The 27,229-nt window shown below is 37.9% G+C and overlaps 2 protein-coding genes across 2 annotated transcripts; one reads left to right on the top strand and one right to left on the bottom strand.

The window, feature by feature from the left end:
* Nucleotides 1–622: 622 nt before the first annotated feature.
* On the bottom strand, nt 623–6,010 carry LOC108680620 (NADH dehydrogenase [ubiquinone] 1 alpha subcomplex subunit 5). Its single transcript, XM_018169494.2, has 5 exons — nt 5,909–6,010; nt 3,295–3,456; nt 2,543–2,587; nt 1,738–1,867; nt 623–1,119 (listed from the first exon to the last, which is right to left on the bottom strand). Exons 1-4 carry the CDS (start codon nt 5,927–5,929, stop codon nt 1,742–1,744), a joined length of 354 nt encoding a protein of 117 aa, XP_018024983.1. The 5' UTR covers nt 5,930–6,010; the 3' UTR covers nt 623–1,119; nt 1,738–1,741.
* A 9,769-nt stretch (nt 6,011–15,779) lies between these two features.
* Nucleotides 15,780–24,922, top strand: LOC108680621 (lysosomal protective protein). Its single transcript, XM_018169495.2, has 10 exons — nt 15,780–15,855; nt 17,401–17,602; nt 17,875–18,037; nt 18,885–19,016; nt 20,270–20,484; nt 21,351–21,450; nt 23,203–23,354; nt 23,703–23,841; nt 23,994–24,149; nt 24,690–24,922. Exons 2-10 carry the CDS (start codon nt 17,412–17,414, stop codon nt 24,873–24,875), a joined length of 1,434 nt encoding a protein of 477 aa, XP_018024984.1. The 5' UTR covers nt 15,780–15,855; nt 17,401–17,411; the 3' UTR covers nt 24,876–24,922.
* Nucleotides 24,923–27,229: the final 2,307 nt, after the last annotated feature.

Here is a 27,229-nt window from a genome sequence, read left to right as displayed (position 1 = left end):
GAGACTCTATTAATAATTCCTGAATAACATGATTCTATCCATAACGGCTAGAATTAATTGCAGCTTTATTTTATTCTTGTTGACCCGTGATTTCATTGAACTTCTCTCAACAGAATCCTGAGACTGCTTGTGTCACTAGAGGACGTCAGAGAAGAGTCAAAAGGCCTCTCCCTCAGGTAGGTGGCAAGAAGTTTTATCTAAAGTTAAACAATGAATGTTTTTAGACAATATATATGTGCATCAACCTATTGAGTGCTGACTATTCATTATAAAAGAAGGATGTTCAGGAGCACGATAATGACCTGAGCCCTGAAGACAGGTGAACTCTAAACGGACCTGAAAAGCTCTTCATAAACTGCCGCCTTCATGAAAGAAAAGTATTGGGTAGAAATTAAAAGTGTTGAGACTATTTTTTAGCGTTTGTGACTTCTGGAAAACTAGGTTTAAACTTGGAGGAAATAATATTTTAGTAAGTTCAGGGAGTGTAATTTGATAAAACTGTCCTCTGGGCAGAAAATTAATATTGATAAAAATGTATCATTATGGAGCGGATTTTTGCACGTAAAATTACAATTCAAATACAATTGATCATCGGTCCTGCATTAGTCAAGAAAGTCACGAATACAAAACCATATAAGGACGTTTATTCAATTGAATTATTTACAAACGCTGTCACTTCGTGGCTTCCCGTAACTTGAAAAATACGAGGCATGAGCTGTTTCAGTTCTCCTTCTGAACAAAAGCCTGTCTTGTCATACGCTCGTTACCTCTGTGGGAATTCATTCAATCTATTTAGGATTCATCTTTTATTTTTTCGGCTGGAAAAATATCGCTTCAAATCCAATAGGATTATCATCACTACTTCCCAGATTCCTGCGTCATGAATTTCTAACATAAATACTAATTTCTGATGATAAATTCTGTTTGAACATCTCTAATATTTCTTAGACCGAAAATTTGAATACCGTATACTTAGAACAATTCGAATACGCCTAAAGTTTCCCGTTTACAAACTCGCTGAAAGGCAAGAGGAACGTCGCGTATTCAAGCTTGACAGGAAGACCACAGAAGAGATATCAGCGCACGCTAGGTGAATTTTCTTCACATCACCCGTGTGACCTGCAAGACGGAAACACGAGTGAGCACATGAGACAAGAACTAAATACATCAGCAATAGTGAGAATTGGAGCCAACAATTCAGCTAGGCAATGAATCACTCTTACAGTATTAGGATGGCAGGAGAATTGTCGCTTATTGCAGTGTTGGCGATATACTACATCAACACACAGAGCAGAAATGGTCAACTTAATTCTATAATTTCGGATGGTGAAAATTTTTTTTGTTACTTTCGGCAGCTAACTTCAAGGATATAATTGAGGACTTGAAACTTGAGTCAGCGTTAGGTACTGTGCTATGATAGGTGACACATCAAGTACTCAGAGTTTGACATACTTCTACAGACTAGTTTTTAATTCTTAATACTACAGTTTAGCAAGGATCAACTTTAAAGAATATTTACGCACAAACCAAGGGCCCAATTTGAAATAAATAACGTAGTTCTTTTTCCAAGAATGCCTACACCATCTATGTATCAACTTCTAAAGTCGAGTTCAATTACTCTAAGTCTCCCATAAGGTAGCAGCAGGATTAAATTGAATTTCAGGCTACAACAATGCACAATCACGCAAAATAACAACTAATAATCAACTATTAAACGTTTTGAGGATGTGTACTGACTTTCTTAATGAATTGGCCACTTCCACTGGTTCTTGGGTGGGTCTGTGACTAGCGGCTCCCAGGGCTTCCATTCGAGCATCTTGCGTGCCAGCATCAGCTCGTGCTCAGCTTGCTGGATCAGCTCCTCAGCCTGCAATGACATGTACATTAAAATAAGAATGAAAGAAACAAACGAGTTAATCAAATAAAACATATACGTAATGATTAGTGAATGGAACAAATGAATGAGGAACTGATGAGTACCCACACCTATATGAACACAATTAAATAATTTTTGAAGACCTGCTTCATGAAGGTCACTATTTAAGAAAACTACTCATTTTGATAGGTACTTACGGTACCATAAACTGAGATTTCAACGACCATGCATGAAACTACACAAGGCTAAGAACTTCAGCACTTCCGATTCATAGAAGCATTTGTGAAAGGAATGAATCATTACTAATCATTAACCTTAGTCCCCCTAGGGGACATTGTGACTGGTTCTTAATTCTAAATAAACATTTAGAGGCAAAGCATGGACGCCAGATTTTTAAGGTGACATCTATTTTCAAGATGTGCAAGCTTCCTCTTTGTAATTTCTGGCTTCTAGAAAATCATCACATCCAGCAACCACATTTAAATAATTGATTTGTTAGATGAAAGTAACTTGGTACAGTAAATATTTCCATTCACCAACCAATAGGCACTGAGACCTCAATTAAAATGGAAATGAATAATTATTGCAGCTCAAATTAAAAATATTAAAACAAAATATTAAATATCAGAACTAGCGCAACTAACAAGACATTTCTGTGCTACTTACCTGACCACCACCAACTCTTTTTTCCAGCTCAGGGACAGATGCTTCCTGCACGTAAAAATTTCCTTAAGAATTGAACCAGTAAATATTGATCATTTGAAAAAATAGAACCTGAAACTTTCTTCTGAAAGCACACATGCCCTAGTAGTTCCAATAAATTCTGACTGATTCCTTCAGAAGAAGTTAACAATTTTAAATAAAATTAATTATTTACATTGAAGAAACAATCATTTCCAGCTTCTGCTTTTTTATATGTTCTTTGTCTATACCAGTATAGCTAGAGAATTGATGGCTACAGGTGAACGGAAAAAAATACCATGTTTTGTGTAATAGCCAGTTATTAAGAACAAAATTCAAATTACAGCAACTGCATTTCTGTCAGTTTCTCACATAGGTATTATCACCAAGAAAAAATAACTTTCTCATTGCCAATCTCATTATTTTTGACATATTCAAATTGTCAAGTTCAACCCAAGTTACCGTACTAAACATCAACCAGTGCATGTTCAAGTCAAATTATTTATAAATAATATTCCACAAGATTAACTTTCATATGTAGCGAGCAATTTCAAATACAGTACCTAGGCATTATTGTAAAATATTTACATATCACATCAGTCATCTGATGATACTGGATTACTGGTCTATAAATATATATATATTAAAATTGTATGAAATAAGTGTTCAGAATGCTTGACAAACAGAAGCCACTACTTGATTACATGCTCATTGGCTACCTACTCTAAACAACTCACAGCCTTGACTGCAGCATCCCTCTCAAGGACAATTTGCTCAGTGTACTTCCTGTAGGCAGCATCTTGGGGCATCTTCTGCAAGCAGCGTAAGATCTTGGTGTGCAAAATGTTCAGAATTTGGTGAGGGTTGCGGCAGACTTTCAGGCCAGTCAGCCCAGTAGTCTGAAAATAAAATTGGCATTAATTTTAAAATTGAAAATTGTATACCCACAAAAAATTAAATATACTACCACTATTGTTTTATTGTTTATAATATAAAATAATAATAGGAATTCTACAACAAATGGTCTAAAACAGAAAAATGTATCCTAACATCATTTCTTCAAATCTCCAAATTTTAACGGAAGCACCAGACAAATATTAAATCCAGCTTCTTAATATTTCAGGCCACTAGCTGTGGATCTAGACCCCTTATCTGATGGGTAGTCAGTCACATTACATGCAACATAAAAATACTACGTATGTCATTTCTAGGATCTCACAAATTAAAAAATAAATAATAAGAATGGCTAGTACATTGAGACCTGGTATTATTATAGTTGATACCCCTACTAATGCGAAATTCAGTTGAAGAAGTTGGCTCAAGCACCTACAATTATACAGTACATACAATTTTTTCACGATTCAATGCAACAAATTGTGACCAATATTCAGACTGTTATCATTGGCTTGCACATAAACTCATAAAGATAAGGAATTGGAGTTTCAACTAGGCTAAGCATGCACGTGTTATTCCAAATATCTAATTTTACATTGAAAACAGTCTAATCATATAACAACACTAACATTTGTTCTCACATAAGTGGCACCTGAACACATGATATTGCAGTCTGACTGCTCTGCAGTGACCGGAACTACTATGCAACCGGAATGTATTGGGTTGACTTGTTAGCACATTCTGCAGGATATTCTTATGCTGAAGTAATGCGGATTGTAGAAGTTGAAAATTTTATGTAACAACATTTTTGCAAAGTCCTAACCACAATTTTTTCAATCAAATAAAAATACATGACATTAGAGCCGCAAGATTTCATACCTACTGAAATTATGTGATATTAGAGCCATGATATTTCAGAAAAAAAAGGACTTTTCCTGACCTGTATGACAGTAATGACACTCAGATAATTCAACTTGTTTCTATGGCCTAATATGGCCCTAGTCTGGAAAAGTCCTATTTTTGTCTGAAATATCGCGGCTCAAATATCATATAATTTCAGTAGGTATGAAATCTCGCGGCTCGAATGTCATAAATTTTTGTTTGATTAAAAAATCACGGTTTGCACTTCGCAAACATGTCATTTCATAAAATTTTCAACTTCCGCAATCCGCATTGCTTTACCGTTCCCGTCAAAAATATCTTGCAGAAAAAACATAAACATTGTAACGTAAACAAATCAACGAAATGTTTTGTTGAAGATCGCGCATAGTTGCGGTCATGTCAAAGCGGTCAGACTGCATTAACGTGTGCTGAACTTACAGTAGACACAAATTTTATTTTTGCCGTTTGACTGTTTAAGGGTAAAATTAGAGATTTGGGGTAACACGTGCATGGACTTTGTAAATCAATTCGCACCTCGTAAATGGCTTTTCATGGCCGAGATATGGAACTCACGGCTCGGTGAAATGGAATCACGGCTCGTAGAAATGGAATCACGGCTGGCAAATCCATAAAATCACGGCTCAAAAAATTCAGTTGCGGCTCGCCAAGTAGATATATTCCATGCCTGAATTTATGGCCTTACTCTGATTTTCTTTATAAAAATTAAGAGAGGTAAGAAATTTCTGTGTTCTGTCTATAATTTTTATAGATACCGGTACCTTAGCACTATACAAATGATCTTTTTTAACTTGCATTTATTTAAAAATTTTCTCCAAGATAAAAAAATTAGACACTTGAAATAGCCTAGTAAAATACCCATGCTTACTTATTAAAATTTAATACATTCATATTCCAAACTAAAAAATTGAGCAGATAGCAAGATGCTGCAGAATGATGAAACAAAAATATCCAAGCTTGCTTATAATTTCACCCATTATTATCACTTTTGCTCAATTTCTTAGACTTTTGATTAGGGTAAACACGGTATATTCCGACATCGTAGGTAATTCCGTCACCTCTCCAGCTTTTCCTTTATATTAAGCTTTGTTTTTAGTGAAGTGTTTTGAGAGTCATGTGAAGGCAACAGAACTTACGTAACGCATACGTTTTTTTTTTATAGTTTTTCATTTCTCGATGCGTCCTTAATGAGTCGGAATATACCGCGTTTACCCTACAATAAATCAAAGCAGCATCTATTCAAAGCACACTTTCTTTATCTGCTAACAGGATTGAAATTTTCCTTCTTGTTTCTGAAATCTTACAGCTCTGATGTGATAAATTTATAATACAATAGGAATCTTCCGGCACAATCATGCAGTACATGCACTTTTGTTAACAAAATTTTAGATAGCCTATCTATCCCAGACTATCCGGGGCCACTATCCCTTCAGAAAAAACTATGATCTAAGATTCTAAGTCAACTGTGATGTCTTTGCTCTAAATCTTAAGCATAACAGGTGTAATTAATTTGGTTGATTGAAAAAATACTGTTATTCAAGTGATTCAACAACTCACTTTTTTTAAAGCTGATGCCATTTTCAGTAAATAACAAGAGAAGTGATTAGAGAGACCGTCGGCTGCGGGAAACAGCAAAGACGGACTTCTGCACTTGCGGAAAAAATTCCATAATTGAGTTTTGATGCCATTGGCCCTGGGGCCAGCTAGCTACACCAAAGTTGCAAGGTTATTACTTATTACTGTTATTAGTTATTCAATAATTACGATAACACATTCTAGAACTAATCTATTCTTTTCATTCAACTTCCATGTCATGCTTCTTTTTACGAAAGCTATGATACTTCTGCCTCTGAGCCATAATAACTTTAACTAAGCCGTTTACCTACTCAGATAAACTGGAAATGAGTAGCAGGACTATTTCTGGTAATTCAAACATTTAAATTGTGTGCTTACGTCAACAAATTTTTTGAGGTAAGAAACCATGCCATTGAATATCAATTCATTAAATTCAGACTTCACTAATGAATTCGAACGAAATCGATTGTTGTGATTCATTGATATACGTCAGTGGTTCCCAAACTTTTTCAGGCTGGCGCCCCCTTTGGCTCCCTAGTGAATGTCTAGCGCCCCCCCACAGACATACGCCTCTTTCTTGAAATTTAGTACGCTGCAAATTTAAAAGAGAATAACCTAGGTTAAACACAAATGTGTATTTCACAAATAGAACCCCATTTAGTGAACCAATATTTTTCAGCTGTTTTAACCGTTTCAGCACTAGAAACCTAGGACGTCTCGGGCGAATTTACGGCCGGACTCGTGGCCGGTCTCACGACCAATCTCCAAATTTAATTATCAAGTAAAATCTCGGAAACTAATGAACGCAGCTCTATGAAGCTTGGAACATGTATCTATCAGAACCTAACGGTGTTGTTTAGCTCGTATTTCATTTTTAATTTTCACCTTCATTCGTGAGTTACGCGTATATTGCGAAACAGGCCGAAATTCGCTGTGATCAAAGAATTTCTTCCAAAATATTGAACAGATTTGAACGAAATTTTGAATATACATGCCTAACTAACAAACGGTAATTTTTTAGCTTATAAATTTTTTTTTCGATTTTACCTTCGTTTGCGATTTTTCTTTAATTTCACCGTCATTCTTGATTTCACACTTCCGTATACGTATTCGGCCCGTATCGCCGGGTAATTTGTCACTTAAATTCGCGGCGATCAAGAAATTTCTTCTAAACTACAGAACAAATTTCAACGAAACTTTGGATATAAATACCTAACCTCTCAACGGTGATGTTTAGCTCGTGACAATTTTTTTCTTTGCTTTCGTTTGCGAGTTACACAGATATAGAATGAACGACCGGCTTTTCTACCGGCCGGTTTAACCCAGAGCCGTATACGTATAGCCGTATAACTCGCAAACAAAGGCAAAACGAAAAAATTGTAACGAGCTAAACATCACCGTTGCTGAGGTTAGGTATTTATATACTAAGTTTCGTTCAAATCTGTTCGGCAGTTTGGAAAAAATTTCTTGATTACTGCGGATTTAAACACGTATTGCTGTTTAAATCACGAATGAAAGTGATATGAAAAAAAAAATCGCGAACGAAGGCACAATCGAAAAAATGTTTACGAGCTAAATATTACCGTTCGGTAGTTAGGATTGCAAATTCAAAATTTCGTTCGAATCTTTTCAGTAGTTTGGAAAGAATTACTTGATCACTGTGAATTTCAGCCCGCATTGCCATATAACAATAGCAAAAACAAACGATGGCAAAATTTCAAACAATTTTCACGAGCTAAACATTATCGCTAGGTCCTAATGAATACGTGTACTAAGTTTCATCGAGTTAAGTTTATTAGTTTGAGAAATATTCCTTGATCACTGAATTTGGAAATGAGCCGTGAGACCGGCCGCGAGTCCTGCCGTTAATTTGTCCGAGACGTAAACCCCGAAGAGGTTTAAAAAAACAGATATGGGTGAAAAAAACCATTGCTGGCAGTCATGTGCCGCACGTGTTGTGTACAAATCGTCAAACAAACGTTCGAACTTTTGACATCGACTTCGGACTACCACCCTCCTATCGCCCCCCTACTGACCTCTTCTTCCTTACCGCCCCCAAAATCTTTCCACCGCCCCTAGGGGGCGATATCGCCCACTTTGGGAACCACACGTATATTATACGTGAACAAGTAATGATTATTCGCTTATCACAAAAAGCGTCCACGCACAAATTGCGTTAGAGGCACGTGCATCCATTATTAACTTGCTAACCCAACTTACAGCTTCAGAAAGTAGAATCACTTATACAGGAATGCCAAAATCAGATCAACTGCGGGTACTAAGTCGATGAACGGGTCCTGGATCCACATGAATGAAGCTCACAACGGGACCGACATATGGAGCTTGCACCAGCATAGTTGCAATATGAATTTTGGCTTTCTACAATGGTTCGTTATAGAACAAATTGAAAAGGAGAATGTCACCAGGAAACATCTCATACATTTTAATCTGTTTTTCAGACTGACGCTTCTCATTTAGAAAATAAAGATCATATATGTATAAATAACTTGAAAATGAATACGCTTCAATCGAATGCTTGTTTTAGCTCTGCAAATTCTAGCTATACCGTGGTATCTATGATAGTCTCAAAAAATATAATGATAATAATTGAGTAGACTGAAATGCATCAACTTCATGTATGATGTAATGTGTAGAAGCGGAATAAATGATGTGATATGATGCTTTCATAGTAATTTCTTCCAAATGATCGAGCTGACACAGTAAACAAATTCAAAGTGAGAAGAACAATTCAGAGTGAGTTCACTATTTGCCTCCAAATGATCAAGCAGCCAAAAAAAGAACCTTAATCCAAAAAATTATATTTAAATTCATCAAAATTTGAAGCATGATAATTAATCGCAGAGGGAATTCAAAAAGCATATCAAACGTCTTCGACTGCACTTCATATACTGCGAATCGTATAATATACGTATACCCTCCAGAAAAACTTTTTTGTTTATGGACGGATCACTCTGAAACTTGGTACACTTATGTAAAACAGAATTCTAAGATATTTTTGTTCGTGGAATTTTTTCGAAAAAATTGAAAGAAAACGTGAAATTCATAGAAAACGGACAAAAAAGGGGGTACTGTAGAAATCTATCTTCTCCTAGGGTTTTGAAGCTACAGCGATGAGACATATACCATTCTATCCGTAAAGACCATACCAGTGCAGTAACACAGCCCGATTTTTGATTTTTGCTTTAGTTTTTTTAAAAGCATTTTTCCATTTTTTTCATTTTTTCTCATTCCCCCCCCCCTTCCCCCCCATTTTGAATCCAAACTATGCACAAATCGAAAAAAAGGGCCGTGTTACTGCATAGGTATGGTCTTTACGAATAGAATGGTATACATGTATGTCTCATCGCTGTAGCTTCAAAACTCTAGGAGGAGATAGGTTTTCCGTGACAAAAAGTTGAACTTTTCAGGACGGCGCGACAAAGTTCCGCGCGCCTTGAAATAGTCACTAAATGTAGCATAGCCACCAAACTATAGGCTTCTGTAGCCTAATTCCACTCAAGGATGCTAGGAGCGACTTGCAGAACACCACTCCACACAAAGCGAAGAGGGTGACTGCATCTGCAGCTTGATGCCAGATAGCAGATACCAGATACACCAATATTTTTAGTCTTAGCGAGTGAATTAAGTCCTATCTATTTTCTGAAGGAAATCCACCCCCGCCCCTCTTTAGAGCCCAGCTGTGTGCGTTAAAATTCACTCACAGCTATCGCAGTGGTATCGTTGAAAAGCTCAGAATGTCAGCTTTAAGATGAGACTAAGCATGTAACTGCAGCACAACTCAAGTAGAAACTATATTCAAAGATTTCAGCAGCTAATTACTTTATATCTAATTAGTTAAAGAACTCGCCCACCCGCTTCCCTTTAAAGCAGTGGTTCCCAAACTTTTGCAGGCCAGCGCCCCCTTGGCTCCTCAGTTAAATTCCTTGCGCCCCCCACAGACACATATAAGAACAAACGCCTCTTTCTTGATATTTGGTATGCTGCAACTTGAAAAGAGGAAGGTTAAACACAAATGTGCATTTAACAAATAAAACCCAATTTAGTAATGCAATATATATTTTTATCAGTTTTAATTGTTTTATCAATATATAATGGTAGATGAACATTTCACCAGTAACCTTCATTGGTTCACACTTAAATTAGTGTGATGGATGTGCTTGGTGCAGGGACATGAGCTTCTCGACATCAGGCTGGAGCTCACTAAGTAGAAGTAGATCTCCGCGGTCAGTAATCTTCAGTCGGTTTCTTTGCTTGGAAAGAAGCAAGGCGACTGCACTGAAGCCCCGTTCTACTAAATATGATGTTAGGAAAGCAATACAGTACATCTTGACCCTGTTCCACAGCACTTGATGGCAGTCCGAGATTTTTCTTGTAACCAAAAATCTTGATATGACTTTTTGAACTTTGGCCTTAGCTCAATATCATTTTGAATTGAAATTAGTTCTTCCTCTGCCAGTCCGGTTTCTTCACCGTCGACATTTAGGAATGGATTGATCACCCAGTATGGTATTTCAAGCAATAAAATGTCTTCAAATCTCTCAGACATGTCTCTGTGCAGTTCATCCAGGTGTGTACAATACACTTGAAGGTCATCGTCTGGTATGCTTCTTTCCANAGAGACGTCATGAACGTAAATATTTACGTGCAGAGATGGCAGTGGTACCATTGGAAAGAGCAGAATTTCAGCTTTAAGATGAGATTAAAACCCAAAAATGCCAAATCCGAAAATTTTAGGGTATACCTCCCCCTTAAAGTAATTAGACTCATGATGAGAGGTAGGATTATCGATCACTTGACTGTTAACCACGTCCTATTAGACCAGTGGTTCTTAACCTGGGTTCGATAGAACCCCAGGGGTTCGGTGAGTCGTTTTCTGGGGTTCGACGGTTTGTTTCATGAGAGTTCACGCACTGCTTGGCCATTATTGCTTGCAGCAAGCAATTGCAATGCACTTAGATGAGCTCGTAAAGTCTCTCGACAGATACTTCCACACCGAATCTCATACCCAGCATGAATCATAGACAAGAAAATAGAGCGTAAGTACTTACGTTCACTTAGCGAGCTTTGAAAGTATAATGGCCCTGCAGAACAACAGCGCTCACAACGTATTGGTGTCTCCAAATCGCAGCGTACCCTCTTATTGCTAACAAAGCCCTGGATATTCTCATACCGTTTGTTACAACATAGCTTTGCGAGCAGTCATTTTCGATGCTGGTAAACATTAAAACGAAGAAAATGAACAAGCTTTGTTGCGACAATGATATGAGAGTGGCAAACAACAACAACAACAAAAGTCTCATAGATTTGCAATAAATATTTATTTTACTTTTGTTTATGTGCGAAATTTATGTTGCGTTCTAGGTTTTTTCTTTCAACAAAGTGATTTTGTGTGCAAAAGATGCATGGTCGTTTATGCAGTTATACAGTATATAGTTATATACCATAGACATACGTTTGAATTAAAAAAATATATTTCATTTTCCTACCTAGGAAGGGTTCGATGAATGCATGTATAACATAACATAACACATTGATCTCGGCGCTGAAGTGTAGGCCTGATGTAGCCTGTCGCCGATTCTTTTCCTTTTCGTGCCTTGTTCACAGAAGATTTAATATCGTTTCATTTGACCGGATCTTTTCATGACTGATGATAGTTTCAAGTAGCTACTATAGGACTTCCACCGGGTTCGATATGGTGGAACATATATTTTTCCATAGCTTTATCTAGTCTGTTCTTGAACGCGTTCATACTTGGAGCGCCGAGGCTGTTCCACATGTCGATGATTCGAAGCGAGAAGAAATTTCGTCGCGTGGAGAAGTTGCAGCGCAGTTTTTTTTAGCAGGTAGACGACAACGTGTTAAGGCCCGTTTCCACTATGAGACTCTGCGCGACTGACGACTGAAAAACTGGCTTTTTCAGCCCAGACTGAGGCTGTCCAGACCATCGACACGGGCTCATCGGCGAATGAAGCAGTGTTCATTCTTTTGAGCCGCTCATTGAGCCGCTCAAGCCGCTCATCTCGGGAGTGTCGCTTTGACTGCCGTCTGAGTAGGTTGTGCGTGACTGTCGCTCCTGCCCTATTTACACACAATTACTGTTCATTTACTTAGCTTTGCAATGTCGCACGACGGAGACTGTAGCAGAGATGTCACTGAAAGTCTTATCCATTTATATAGAGAGGCACCTTGCTTCTGGCAAGTAAAAAGCTTTTTTTACAAAGACAGAATCTTGAGAATTAGAGAAAATAAGTAAATAAATGGAGAAATTATATCCATCCACGAATATCGAAAAATGGAAATAATACTTTCTAACCTCTCATTGACCGATTTTATCTGTTTATTGACATAGATTCACTCGTCCGTCAATTAAATCTTAATTATCTTATTGTACTTGCAGTGTATGTATACTCAGTAAATAGTAAATAAACACATTAACCAATAATAGTAGTAGCATTTGTGAATTATTAGGTAAAGAGATCTTTGTTTCCTCCTGCGCATAGTGACAACAGCTAGTAAAAGCAAGAGCGGCAGCGTAATCTATCTTCAAAGGCCAGCGAGTGCGGTAGCCCAGACGGTCAGTCTCAATCCCAGCACACGTACGTAGTGGAAACGCGCACGCCAGTTTTCAAGTCCAGCCATGAGGCTTATTGGTCTCAGGCCAGTCTCAATCCTTCAGAATCAGTCCCGTAGTGGAAACGGGCCTGTAGTATTAACGGAACCGTTCCAGACTGGGCAACAGTGCGCAGTGGCGTGCTACAATTAAAGGACGTGTTCTTGGCCTGTTTTGTTCGTTGCTTTTATAAACGATCTGCCCAGAAGTAGTGTCAAGGGTGTGATCCATGCATGTCGATACAGTCAAGGATGCGTCAAATAAAGTGAAATTGCAAGATTATCTGATCTTGATAGTTTAGTTGACTGGGCTGATGATCAGACGCTCTTGGACTGATGATCAGACGCTCTTACGAGTTGCTAGATGCAGAAATTATGAAGCTGTTGTTTGTCGTTGTCGTGTGCCCGAACCTAGAGTTTGGAAACGCCGTGTGGTCGCCGAAACGAAAAATCATAAACTTAGTAAAGAGTGTTCAAAGACGTGCAGCAACCAACAAGGATAATTCCCAGGCTTGAAGCGCAAGTCTTACGAAGAAAGATTAATGATTATGAAGCTTCCAAGCCTCAGTTATCAACGTCTGCATGGTGACCTCATTGAAGTATACAAGTATGCTCATGGTTTATACTGAGTCCCAGAAGGATTATTAGAATTTGAAATAAGAACCAACACCAGGGGCCACGGCTATAAACTAAAAAACTGCGGTGCAACTTATCCACGCGACAACATTTCTTCTCCCTTCGAGTCACCGACATGCGGAACAGCTTTCCGGATTGTAAAGTTGACGCTCCTATAATATGAACGTGTTCACGAACAGACTAGATGAAACTATGGAGAAATATATATCAGACTTGAAATGCCTAGCACCATATCGAACCTGGCGGAAGTCTAGTAGCTATTTCACACTATCGTCAGTTTTGAAAAGATCCAGTCAAAGGACCTGTTTTAGGTCTCCTGTTTAGATCTCGGCTACAGTCCACATCAAGGCTAATCTTCAGCACCGACCTCACTACGATATGATATTACATTCCTAAAATGACTGTCAAATTGTGCGGTTTTCCCTATCGTGATAAGCTGGGCTTTTCCCACATCAGTAAGATTAATTTGCCTCGGGTGCTTGAAGCGCGTCAACTCCTGCGTTTAGTACTGTTTCTATTCGAGACAAGAAGCTTTGTTCCGGTTAGCTATAAAAACCGGGACAATTTGAAGCACTCTGCGGGAATTTGGGGACAAAACGGAGTCGAAACGTTTCGGTTGAAATTGGAGCCTAAAAATTTCCCGGAATTTACATCGTTTTTAACGAGTTATAACGAGACACACCATGTAATCCTTGATATACAATTTAATTACTGAATATTGTTTCAGACATTACCTGCAGCTGCGGCCGCCACTTTAATGGCTCAGTTGTAACCGTCAATAATTATCGAGTTAGTGGCCTCGTGTACTGCCTGCTTCAGATGTTAACAGCGAGTAGCGACTAGTAGCTGCCAGGTGTGAGCCTACTTCGGTCCAAAAAGTTTTCATGAAGCAGACATCTACCAGTAGAACAGTTATGTTTATTTTAAAAAGATTTGGTTGAAAATTTAGTTAATGAGAGGTCAAACGAATAAGATCAGAAAGCAAAAGGTGGCAAGCAAAATCTCTCGTCTCGTTAAGTTACGTCTCGTTTCATGTGCCTCGCATCATAATAAGCGGTGCACAACTTTTCAAGTCCGGGACACGAGTATTGTCTCAGTTTATAACTTAATTGCGGGACAAATTTTTCCTTCTGGCTCGTAATTTTTTCCGGGAAATTTCTCGTCTCGTCCCGTTGTCCCGGTTCAATTTGTAGAAAATTATTCTTTGACACAGTCTAGCAGCGCGCTAATATACCTCAATATAAGAGGTATTTTGTACACACACCTACTCTAAGATATCCTGCTTGAACCCTCAATCATAGCGCATCAATGATTTGAGTTGGTGTAATTACGTGTAGTTTTTAATCAAAGACGTTAATTTACTATTCAATTTTCTTTCAAAATTTTAAACAAATAAAATAAAAGAATTATTCGACACACGCCGATACAACCAAATGATGGAAAGGGATGTCATAGCTGAAAGTCATCGGATATGGGAACAAAAGTTAGAGGGATACATTTTATTGGAGGTACTTGTGTCTGTTAAGTGTCTCCTCAAACAAAAATTTCTCCAATTATTGTGAAAAAAATAATAATGCGTTTCACTTCTGGTAGTGATTTTTCTTTCTAGAGATCGGAAAGAATTTGTTAAGTTCTGCTCAGTTCAAGTAATGAGCCAGAACATTTTTTAAAATTTAATTGATGGCCTAGAAAATATCCACGCTAAAAATATCGTTTGAAATTCAAACATCAATCGATTTCCATTGTCTTTCGTCTTGCGCCATGTTTTCTACTCGTATTGCGTACCATTATTTGTCATTTAATGCAGGTTTTATTCTTATGACCATTTATGACCATGAGTATTATGACCATTTCTTATGACCATAAGTATTTCTTATGACCATTTTATTATTATTTTTCTTTATTCGGCGAATTAGGCTTATGATCTGAATTAAAAATTCAAATATAAGGTTTACAAGGGATATTTTATTACAATTTACGACGTTTTGAATGCAACTACATTCATAATAAAACTGGGAAGAGTTTTACAACACTTGTATTTAAAATTTTGAAATTACGTTTGTACAAACATGGGGCATTATGGATAGACTGAAAATCAAAGCTTGAATTAAGAGAACACTTTCAGTGTCCTTACAAATCCGGTAGTTTGCAAATTAATAGCTGGAGACTCATGCTTGATGATGAGAGCCTCAGCTATCGCCAGTCATGTGGCGTCGGGGCATCTCAGGCGCGCGAGTGAGGGTCTCATTATGAGCCTCTCTCATGTGGTTCATAGAACCTCTGGTCTGGATGTGGCATGTTAGGCGGCGGCTCAAAGTCGTGCTGGTCAAACCAATGTAATTTATATTGTGGAGAAGTCTAAAACCTTATTTATACCATGAATATTTGTAAATGACATTGGTTTCTTGTAATGGCCCCGACTTTTTTTGGATGGACTATTTTTCATTATTAAATTCCCGAGTTTCTTGTTTTTATAGTAAATCAGTAGTTTGATTCGGTCGGTTGCGGTCATTATTTATCATGGATACACGCCAGCGAATCACAGTACATGGGAACAAACAGGTGCGGCTCTAGCTGTTCTAATAAAGTTGTGATCGAAGTATTGTAGCTCGTCACACGAGTGTCTGATAGCACTTTGACGGGAGAGCACTGTCCAAAAAACGGTAAATAATCTGGCTAGCTAATCGTTATTTCTTATAAAAATTTTGCACTTAAATTAAGTTGAGGTCGAATATCATTTTATACTAATCACAAATAGTTGTGTGTTGCATGGTGTTTGAGCATTCTCAAATGTGAAAAGTTTCTAAAGATGAGTGTTTAATATTATTGAGAAATATTATATTAAAGCATCAGATTTATTGTTGTGAGTGTCTGCGAATGAATTTTAATTAACATGTCCCAGGCTTCTTTGTCCCGAGAAATGTTTTTATTCTAAGAATGTGTAAAACTATGTTACAGTTTTAGTTGAAAAAATTTGACTTTACGGACAATGACAAATTTTGAGGGTGAAGTCGGATGGAATATTTTTTATGTAGAATGCATGGAATACAAAAATAAGGAATAGACTTAGGGAAACCCCTCTCAATAATATTCCCCAATTAAAATTAAAATATTCAAAATTCATTAAAAACTTGATGCGTTGAAAAGATTAACAGGTTGAAAGAGTTATTGATTCAGTGGCTACCATTGTAATTTATATTTGTAATTCCACAACTTGTGCGCACGCGACATGATGACATTTAAGAATGGAAAAAATATATCGAAAGATTTTTTTCGGATCTTACATATATAAATGTATTTACACACATTCATAACGTGTTAAGTGATTATTCCAGCCCAAGATTGGATAATATAAATGCCACCACATATTCATTGAGTTCCGCGCTTAGGACCTCAGCACGTGGCAAACAATAGTTTTATTCACTTTGTTCCAGTTTCGATATAGATACGAGTATTTCAGTGAAAACTACTGGACAAAAACCGTGCGACGTATAAACATCAGGGACAAAATTAAACGAAAATTGGTTATGAGATTTTTTATCTACTTTTGAAGGCACAAATTCCTGAACATATGACGACGAAATGCGCCTTTTGGGTGAGGAGTTGGTGACGAAGAGACAGATGCTGATGAGCTACGTATTTTTCATGGGGAAATTTGAATTGCGTGTAGAGCGTCCGGCATTTGTTTCAATTACAAAAAAAAAAAACTTGACTGAAACTCTTCGTGAATTTTTTCTGTTGCTGAGCCGTGCTCATTCTATGCTGTGGCCCAATGTAACGTGGGTCACGCATTGTAGTTTTGTGTGCTAGTATTTCTGAATTTTGTTTAATGTTTATAGCGACCTCGTCTGCACCAATCTTGCGTGTTGTCATGGTTCTGTTATGTTATGATGTTATGAATCTACGAGAACATCATGCTTGAGGTTCCAATACTGCCCGGAACAGTTAACTTCCTTCTGAAATGAGAGATAACAATGAATAGTAAATACAAGACTCTGTACTAAAGCTACTCCTTCCTCCAGTAGCCTTGATATAAAATGGCATATAATACTGGACTTGAAACATCGCAAAAGTTATTGGGTATTTTTTTGCACAATCAGGCATTTTCGAGCAACAAAATTTATAATTTTACTAACCACTCTTTTTAACTAATATTCCCGAAATTCAACTTATCCTCTACCTACTAACAAAAGCAAGCTCTCCCTCAGACGGTAGTGTCATGAAGCTCTCAAAAGTATCAACGTTCGTGGTGCTCGCGGCGCTGGCGATGGCGCGTGAGGCGCTCAGCCAAACGACGCCCGAGGCTGACGCCGATCAGGTCACGGCGCTGCCAGGGCTGGACGCGTCTGCTACGTACAAGCAGTACAGCGGTTATCTGGACGGTGGTGACGGCAACATGTTGCATTACTGGTTAGTGCTTTATCAAATCAAATTTTATTGATTTAATTTAAATCATTATTATTAACTGACTAGGTGGTGGCGCGCAGCATGACTTATATGTGGCGGACTATACCACAATGCAAAAACGTACTCTAGGACTGCGCAGAACATTGCAAGATGAGTCTGTGTTGACATTATGCTCCTAATCGACTAACAAGTATTTTCCAGGACACTAATTTTCTCAAATTTTTGCTGTAAGTAACATAAAATGAATGCACAATACACGTTCAATAAATGCACAGGTTCATCGAGTCGCAGAACAACCCCGCGACAGACCCGCTGCTGTTGTGGCTGAACGGCGGCCCCGGTTGTTCTTCTATGGACGGTCTCTTCAACGAGCTCGGGCCTTTCAAAATCAACGCCGACGCGGCTACGCTCACCCCAAACCCCTTCACTTGGAACACGGTCACTAAATACCCATCAATTATTTTATTCATATTATTATATGTATATGGTTAATTAATTATATGATTGGCTAATCAGATATAAATCTGCTCGCACTGATTGAATAGCCTACAGGGGACCTAGAACTAATCCACTAATTGCCGTTCAACACGGCCGTTGAATTACAGAATCGTTAGCCCAAATTGCTTGCCTTTGATGCACAATTACTAAATTGATTACTAAATTTGACATTTATAAAGAATCACACAAAATGATGTCAAATTTCATCCTCGTCTGAAAAAGTCACAAAAATATGGCCGTGAACTGATATTAAATTACTATTTCCATAAAACAAGGTATTAAAATATAATAATATAATAAAATAAGATTGACTTCTACATGCACACCGAGAATATGAACTTACATTAAATTAATATATGTATATAATATATTAATGAAAAATTGCCACCAAACTACCGTTTCTATCTTCCGGTGCTGCTGATATCACTTATAATTATTTATTTTTCATTATATTCTTTGTCTAAGAATTTCGTATTTCGGGAGGTGATATTGTTCCAGAAAAACCTTACATAAATGGTATGGGAAATTATCGCAGGATTAAATTAGCATTATTAAAAACCTAGATTAAATAATTTGATTTTGCTAAAATAATTATTAATTTTTGGCCAAAAACTTGGAAAATATACTTTTGGCATGGAATATAAATCGTTCAGTGGGTCGATAAATGTAACAAAACAGAATATTTGTTTACCAAAGTTTTAGTGCTGAGCCTTCTGAAATTACAATAGCTCATAAGAAGCTAATTAATTAAATTAGTATGCATCTAAACTTCGAAAACTCTTTCCAGTTCGCCAATGTGATCTACTTGGAATCTCCTGCTTGCGTTGGCTATTCCTATAACGTGCCCAGGAATTGCACAGCTTCGGACGATTCTACTTCATTGCAGAACTACAACGCTCTACTGCAATTCTTTGAACGGGTAAAAGCGGGTCAAAAGAAGTTCCTTAACAATTAAAGAAATTCCTAAACAAATATTTAAGAATGGAAAGAATATTATTTAATGTAAGAACACAAGCTCATGAATTAAAAGGATTGTGGTAGTCATGATAAATAGACACGCAGTTAGTTTATTCGAGCGGGGCGCATGCCGGAGGCCAGCTTTGCCAAACTTCACACTTAGTTTATATATTTCTTTCCGTAGGTAAGAACACTAGAGGGCATAACAGCCTATAAAGTCAAGTGCTCAAAGCCATAGCGCCGGATACCCAGTTACAAAATATGCTTACTAAAGGTAAGCATGACTATACTGCATCTGGCCAAACCTTTTCAGGCCTAACCTACGCAAGTTGCAGCATTTCTCCACCCAAAATAAACCTGAGCGGACCTAACCTAACCTCATTGGCTGCAGGAAGTTAAAAAGGCGGTGCAAGTGTGCTGGTAGAGCCAGTCATTGGCTGCAAGAATGTTGTGAGCCTGGACAGCGTGAATAGGTTAGGCCAGAGTAGGTACAGCCGGATGAGGAATTGCCTGCTTATGAGCATGTTTAATAAAGCATTGGCTGAAGACCTACGGCGCTATTATCTTTCGGCAGTGTGTCGCTTGTCGGGATTACGCAGTTCAAGCGTAGTCTGCGGCTTCTGGCTCTGAGGCTGAGTAAAGTTAAGCGTTGTGAAACTGGGCGATGGCTCCAGGGCTTGCGGTCTATGGCTGCGCCTTCGCGAGCGCAATTTTCATAATTATCTCTATTTTTCATCATTGACTTCGTAAGGAGACGACAAAAATTGCTTAATAATAATTCCATTGTCATACTAGCGTTAATTTTATTTCCGTATCTCGTTTAATGCCAAATTGGTTAATATTCACCCATATTTCTGTTGCCTTCCAGTACTTTGTCATAAATCATTGTTATCGCTATAGTTCACAATGTTTAGTTTAACTTCAGTTTAAGTCTAATAATTTGCAGTTTAAGCCATTAACTTTTGTTGAATTCATTCAATAATATTAATTCGAAGTGTTATTTATGTTTATTATCTTTAATTATGTTACTATCTTACTGGATAAATAATTTTAATGTGACTTTGTCTGTGTTTTTCAGCGAAAATATTGCTGGATTTCAGTATTAATATTCAAGTCATCGTGTGTTACCGAAGAGCATCATTCTCAAATTTCAACCTCGTCTTATAACAGCCGTGGTCGAACACAAAATTTGAAATCAATTATTGTTCCATTCAGTTTCCGGCGTACAAATCGAGCGCGTTCTTCATTACCGGTGAGAGTTACGGGGGCATCTACATACCCACCTTGTCTGTGCGCATTGTTGAGAACAATGTCACCAACCCCATCAACTTACAAGGCTTTGCGATTGGTAACGGACTCCTACCAGGTTACGCCGTCAACTTCAACAGTCTAATGTTCTACGCCAACTACCACGGACTTGTAGGGAAAGAGTGAGTTTTTGTCTAACACCAGGAAAAAGTTAATCTTTGCCCAACACATAATGACAATAATTTCTTTGACTTGTAGGAAAAAAATTGAGTCTTTGTAAAACGATATTTACACTAATTACTCCTACTTTTTGGGAAAGAGTGTCATTCTGACCCTGTTTAGACTAATTACTCCTACTTTTATAGAAAACGGCGCGTCTTTGACTAATCATATTTACACTAATTACTCCTAGTTGTGGCTGTAAAAAAACGAGTTCTTGTCTTATACTATTCACTCTAATGACCCCTAGCATGACATAGTTCAATAGATCCTACAACGAATCGACACCACCATAAACTCGTCCACGCATTCGCCTGCGGACCATATCGCTCTTGCCCAATCACAATTATAAAAAAAAGATCAGCTCGAAAGTTATAATATAACTATATTAGTGCGGTCATGGAGGAATTATTGCAGACTTTAATGACATTTTGTTGTAGATTTAAGCGAAAAACACAACTTACTAGCTCGGTATGACTCGGCTCGCTCAACCCTTGCCATAGTCTCAGGCGACTATAATGAATAATAGGAGATTCTGACAAGAAACTGATTTCGATCGGGTGGCCAAGCAGACCCAGAATAACTTAGCGCCGAGTGTAGTGACTATTCGACCGAAGCCTATAGCGGTCCCCGAATTTTGTTATGGATGCCTAGTTGGAATGTACGGCAAGCTAACAATAATTTGATGATTACTTGTTGAACACATACAATAATAAATTAATGTGCTTATATTCATTACTATTATTTATATAGTATACATTGTTTACTGAATATTGCACAAATTTATGACCACGAATAACAGGAGCAAACTTCTTGTTCCCGTTGGCAGAACTTGGGACGCAGCGGTAGCGGAGTGCTGCGTGGACGCCGTGCCCAGTCAGGACGCCTGCAACTTTCACTCCAACCACAGCGCGCAGTGCGAGCTGCTGGTATGAACTCAGTTACCCGTGATAACATAACATAGTGATCTCGGCGCTGCAGTGTAGGCCTGATGTGGCCTGTCGCCGATTCTTTTCCTTTTCGTGCCTTGTTCACAGGAGATCTAATATCGTTTCATTTGACCGGATATTTTCATGACTGACGATAGTTTCAAGTAGCTACTAGACTTAACCGGGTTCGATATGGTGCTGGGCATTTCAAATCTAAACATATATTTTTCCATAGCTTTATATAGTCTGTTCTTGAACGCGTTCATACTTGGAGCGCCAAGGTTGTCATTGGGGAGGCTGTTCCACATGTCGGTGATTCGAAGCGAGAAGAAATTTTGTCGCGTGGAGAAGTTGCAGCGCAGTTTTTTTTAGTTTATAGCCGTGGCCCCTGGTGTTGGTTCTTGTTTGATAATTCCTACTGAGCGCTCAGGGTCCTAGTCTAGGAATCGAGCCTAACGCGAGATGGTTATTTCAGTTGATTTTCCAGCATAATTTGGCTTTGCTATTCGTTGTATTGACTGTATGTTTGGACAAGATCAAATAACTCTACCTTCACTAGGAGTTCTAATCGTCATCTGAATGCCCTGCGTTCTCTTCTTATATACTCTTTACTGTAGCGCTAAAAAATTCAGCCGAGTTCATTTCGATTACGCAAATGTTCCCTGTATGTTGGTTAATATTTGTTGTTTATTATTTGTGCTAATTTAGATCCATTTATTTATGCTAATTTTCTTTTTTAATTTTCTAGTTTAATTCACATTATTGTAAACACCGCTAATAATTGGTTTATTATGCGTCGATTGCAGAAATTCGCACTTAACATTCACATTATCAAGTGACTTATTAAATATAGCCCAATTGAGTCACCTACTTTAAGTCACTGTTTATATATCGCTCTCTGAAGGATACATAATAATGTTTTCGTGATACGCATTTACTTTCACACTAGTGAACAAAATTGTTTTATCAGATATACGAATTATTCCTTATTTATTAAATATAAAATAGGTTATTATTGATGATTTAGCCGTAAATTGAAATTAATTTTCAAAAGCAGTTGTTCACTTACTACAACTTCTGCCTGTGATTTATTAATTTCAATAATATATATATTTTAATTCCAGCATGCACCGTACACACTCCATTGTGGAGGTCATAAAGATTATTTAGAGTATTACAGCAGTGGGTTATTGTCTAAAATGAATATTTTATTTAAAAATTTCACATTTTTACATTTTCCGTTTTTTATATTTTTATTCGACAATCATGCAAGGCACAACGTTCAGACAGAGCCGTTCGTGCACTCCCTGAAATATGCGCTGGACATTTTAAATACGGTTCTAGAACTCGAACATTATTTTCTCTACGTTATCAATCTAATATATTGATGCATTTATAATCTGAGGATTTGCACAACAAGTTCATTACTTATGGGATGTTTGATGGGACTCGTGCTGCTAATTTGCTATGAAGTCACTATATATAAGGCCTACTTTACTTGAAGATAGGTTCGCATTTAGAAAATTAGAACTTAAAATGAGAATATTTGTATGCATTAATCATGATTAATGGAAAACAACCGATGAACACATGTTCATGTAAAACATATTAAATCTTCTCGCTGGGATACCTGCATGTGTAAAAAGCGAATCATTATGCAAATTATTCTTCACTTTTTATTGCTCATTCTTTATTTACAATTATATGGGATCTCTTCTACACATGGCTATATTTTTTCTTGGCTATTTGCAGGCGGACAAGATATATTTGACGGTGTTCAACGGCAAGTTGAACCCCTACAGTCTTTACTCGGATTGCCAAGTGGTCGGTAGCACAGAAGGTTCAGCGTTGAATCGCATGAATGTTGCAAGGAGGAATCCCTTCCGGAACCATGGTCGTTCGAGGTACAAATTGCGCTGTAACACTCATATATCACAATGAAATGATTATCTCAAATTCTGATAATCTTTGGCGTTATAAATAGTTTTTAGAACACCAACGTTCATAATTTTTTCAAACCACCTAATTTCGTCTTCGATATTAACTTTGGCACTTTTGATATCCTGTCCTGTTTCTTACCGGACGTGTAATAAAAAACAAATATGTCATCACAATTTGCAATCCTTTCTATAACATTTATAGCTTTTGAATTATCATAGTTGAATTTGGTTGGTTACCGTTTGCAGATCAAATGCCAATGTTTATGCTTTTCACCATACATATTTTGCCTTTGTTCCTGCCGTGTGCAATAGTTACAAGGCGATGGCTGACGCTACATGCGTTTATATTGACGACACCGTCATTGAAACCTACATGAACAAGCCTGAAGTGAGGGACGCTCTACACATCCCAGCCTCCGTGGACCAAGTCTGGGTAGTCTGCAATAGCGAGGTAATATATTTGTCAACTAAATCTTCCATTACACGTGGGTGAAAGTTATTACTGTATGATTGATTGCTATCATTATTCTATCTGATTTCCAAAAGAAATAGAAATTTTATCGAAGCGATAATATATCAAATATTTGACCATATATTTTTCAGGTGGGCAGGAATTTCATCGAACACTACGAAGACATGAAGGCGCAGTTCCTGCAGTTGTCTGCCGCTGGTGTTCGTGGTCTCGTCTACAATGGAGACTGCGACATGGTCTGCAATTTCATTGGGGACCAGTGGTTCGTCGACGGTTTAGGATACCAGGTGAGAGTGAACAACGCGTGTCAAGACATACTAGTAGCACTTGAAACGCTCCAAAACTGCATTGTTAACGTTATTACCATTTATATAATAAGCAGTGAGTTTTTATTTGGTTTATGATAGAACAACGCTGAACAATCGTTGAACGCCATTAATTTTATGTTGGACAACGAAAAGTTGTATCATCATCCCCATCGATTTTCTTTCATTATTCCGAAAGTTGATGCGATGCGACTTTTTTCTTTCGCACCGATCTTGAATGTTATGCCCTCACATTCATTGAATATAAATGCAAGGGCCAGATAAGACCGTGTCTTTGCACATTCAGGGTTACTTTAATATCATCATTCAATAGAATAATAATATTTACATTAACTAAATGGTCCCAGTTTTCTTCTTGTCCACATATTTATCATGTAATAGTACTAGTGGCCAGGGATTATTAATATATTTTTACTGTCAGGCATGCGAGGACAAGGAATGGTATCATGTTTCAGAGTGGGTAATACTCTGAAGCATTACTCTGATGTGTACCAATTGCAGGTACTCGAAGACCACCGTGAGTGGTACTCGGGTCCACAAGTGGGCGGGTTCGTGAAGCGGTTCGAGTTGCTAGACTACCTGACGGTTCGCGGCGCGGGCCACATGGTTCCTGAGGACAAACCCACCGTCGCGCTGGACATGATCCGCGCCTTCGTCTTCAACACCAACTACCCGGCATCTCGTTGACGTACTAAATCAATGAAGGGCGCCAGTAAATCATCTTAAAAATTAAAGGTTCTCTTAACATCCTTTGAGTGAGCAAAAAAAAAAAAACAGAAAATAAGTTATTATTTAAATGAATGTTCTTCCTTATATAAGACCACATTGATCGGGGAGGGAACATTTCGAATATATTTTGGAAAATGATTCTTGCAAGCTCAATTCAATTGTGCTGGTTTCCGAGCCCAGGTTTGCATTCGTGCACCTTTCAAGTGTTCATCGCTATTATGTTTAATCTATGAGATCAACGAGCTTTTCGCATACAAATAAATTAGCAATCAAGTTATATTATTTTCACAATTCCTCGTGCACGCAATCTCTAACAAGAGCTAAATAATTACACAGTCTAAAATTTCGTTCCGATTTGGGCCGCCCCAGAGGCGATGGAGTCGGCTTAGAGGTGAATCAGGCATGAATCGACAACTTCCTGTGTTCGGGTGCTATTTAGCAACCTCTTTCGGAAAGTGATTGCCCAGTGGGCTGAATGTGCGTAATATAACCGAAAAGAGCAGCTGGTCAAACTGACTCATGATGGTCCTGGTCAAACGCCGCTCAGGCTGCTTCATGACGGCCCTAGTCAGAAACTGGTGAGGCGGCATCAAGATGGCCATTGTCAGTCGCTGCTCAGTTCGCCTCATGTTGGCCTGGTCAGAGGATAGATGGGCGTAATTGCACGAACCATGGCCATCTCTCGCAAGATGTATGGCATTGATGAATGTCCAGGCCATTTTCTCCTACCAGCATCTGGCAACCCTGCCGCAGGCGGTATAAGCTAGTAATGCATCAGTACACTACATTACCAATAGTGAAGCCGTAATGTTGTCTCGAGTGATCAATGCTTTTCAAAGGAGTCGTTAAATCGTTTTGTCTCTTTCAATGAACTGTACGACTTGCAAACAATTTAGTTGTGAAGAACATTGCACGCGTAGATTTTAAACAGAAAAATTTACATTTTGAGTGTTTGTGGAAGTGTTTTATTGACTTCAAATTGCGTGAAGATCAATGTTCTGCAAGCGCACGAACTAATGATTTCTCCTACAATAGAAATGTTCAGCTTTGGTCACATGTCTGCTTGAGCGCCTATACAAGTAGTTCTTGCAGATACGCTCATAGTTGGATTTTCCAAACGTCCCTACAGCTGAAGACTGCTTATGAATGTTCTCGCTGCCATGTCGTGTCGTGATGGTGTTGACTATCGCCTACAAGAATTTCCCGTGACTACTGTAAACCAAACCGTATTTTTTGGTTGTCAGTCCAGAAATTTGAAGGTCAGTTGATAATTTAACTACTTAAAGAAATTAATTTCAAAACTCGATACCTCCAATGTATCGGCCGACGATGGATTGCAGAGAAAACTCACTTGTTGACTGTTGTGAAGAGTGAAATTAATTGCGACTGCTGCAATAAAGTTAGTGCAGTAACTTGATTAACCCGCGCTTCTCCATTCTATTGTGATGTCTTACCTTAAACTATGACGTATTTAACAGAAAAAGATATAGTTATGAAGGCAAATTTGTTAGTTGTCACTTCGAGTATTTTTAACGATGTAGTTGACTATCATCATCACTTATTTGAGAACATTGAAATTGTGTGATGCGAGATTTCAACATTTATATAAGATTTCAGCTCAAGACATATGCTATGCATTAATTTTTTTGGCCATTGCTTTTATGCCATAGTTTCTAATCTCCAATTCATCTCAGTAACTGGATTAATTTGCGGAGCTGAAGGTTATGCATTGAAAAGAATCGATTGTTGGTTACGTCAGGCTTTCGGCATCGCATGGCCTACAAGTTGATCGCGTAATGACGACATGCAAGGCCTCTTAGTAAGTACATTATTTTGTTTCTAGGATTCAGTTACTTCGTGCTGCATTAAATAGTGTCTTTAGGTTAGTTACGGAGTCAAGCATCGTAATTAATTTCTTATTTGTTCATTGTTGACTGTAAATTTTCAAACGGTTTGATTCCGGAAATTACCTTTAAACGCAGCAAAGTCCAATGATCACTAAAGGCCACGTGAATTTTGACGACAGTAATGGTTCTCATCTTTCTGTCATTATTGGAGGCAGAATTTTGTGACCCTTGAAGCACAGCCAAGTAGACGTAAATCCAAATGGTGGTTTAGTCAAAACGTTTTGAACAAATTTACGCACAAGAATTTGTACGTAACTTTACGACAACTCAAAGGTTGCGTAAGAGGAGTTACGCACAACTTTATAGTGGGTGAAAACTGAAACGATTGGTAATCATTTATTTACTAATAAAACGGCGAATTTTGACATATTTCGGCTTATACTTAATTAAACAAATGATATAAAT

Source organism: Hyalella azteca, unplaced genomic scaffold (assembly GCF_000764305.2).
Source record: "Hyalella azteca isolate HAZT.00-mixed unplaced genomic scaffold, Hazt_2.0.2 contig10792, whole genome shotgun sequence".
Classification (NCBI taxonomy): Eukaryota; Metazoa; Arthropoda; class Malacostraca; order Amphipoda; family Hyalellidae; genus Hyalella; species Hyalella azteca.
The sequence above is the reverse complement of the archived record's forward strand: the minus strand, read 5'-3'. Positions and strand labels throughout refer to the sequence as shown.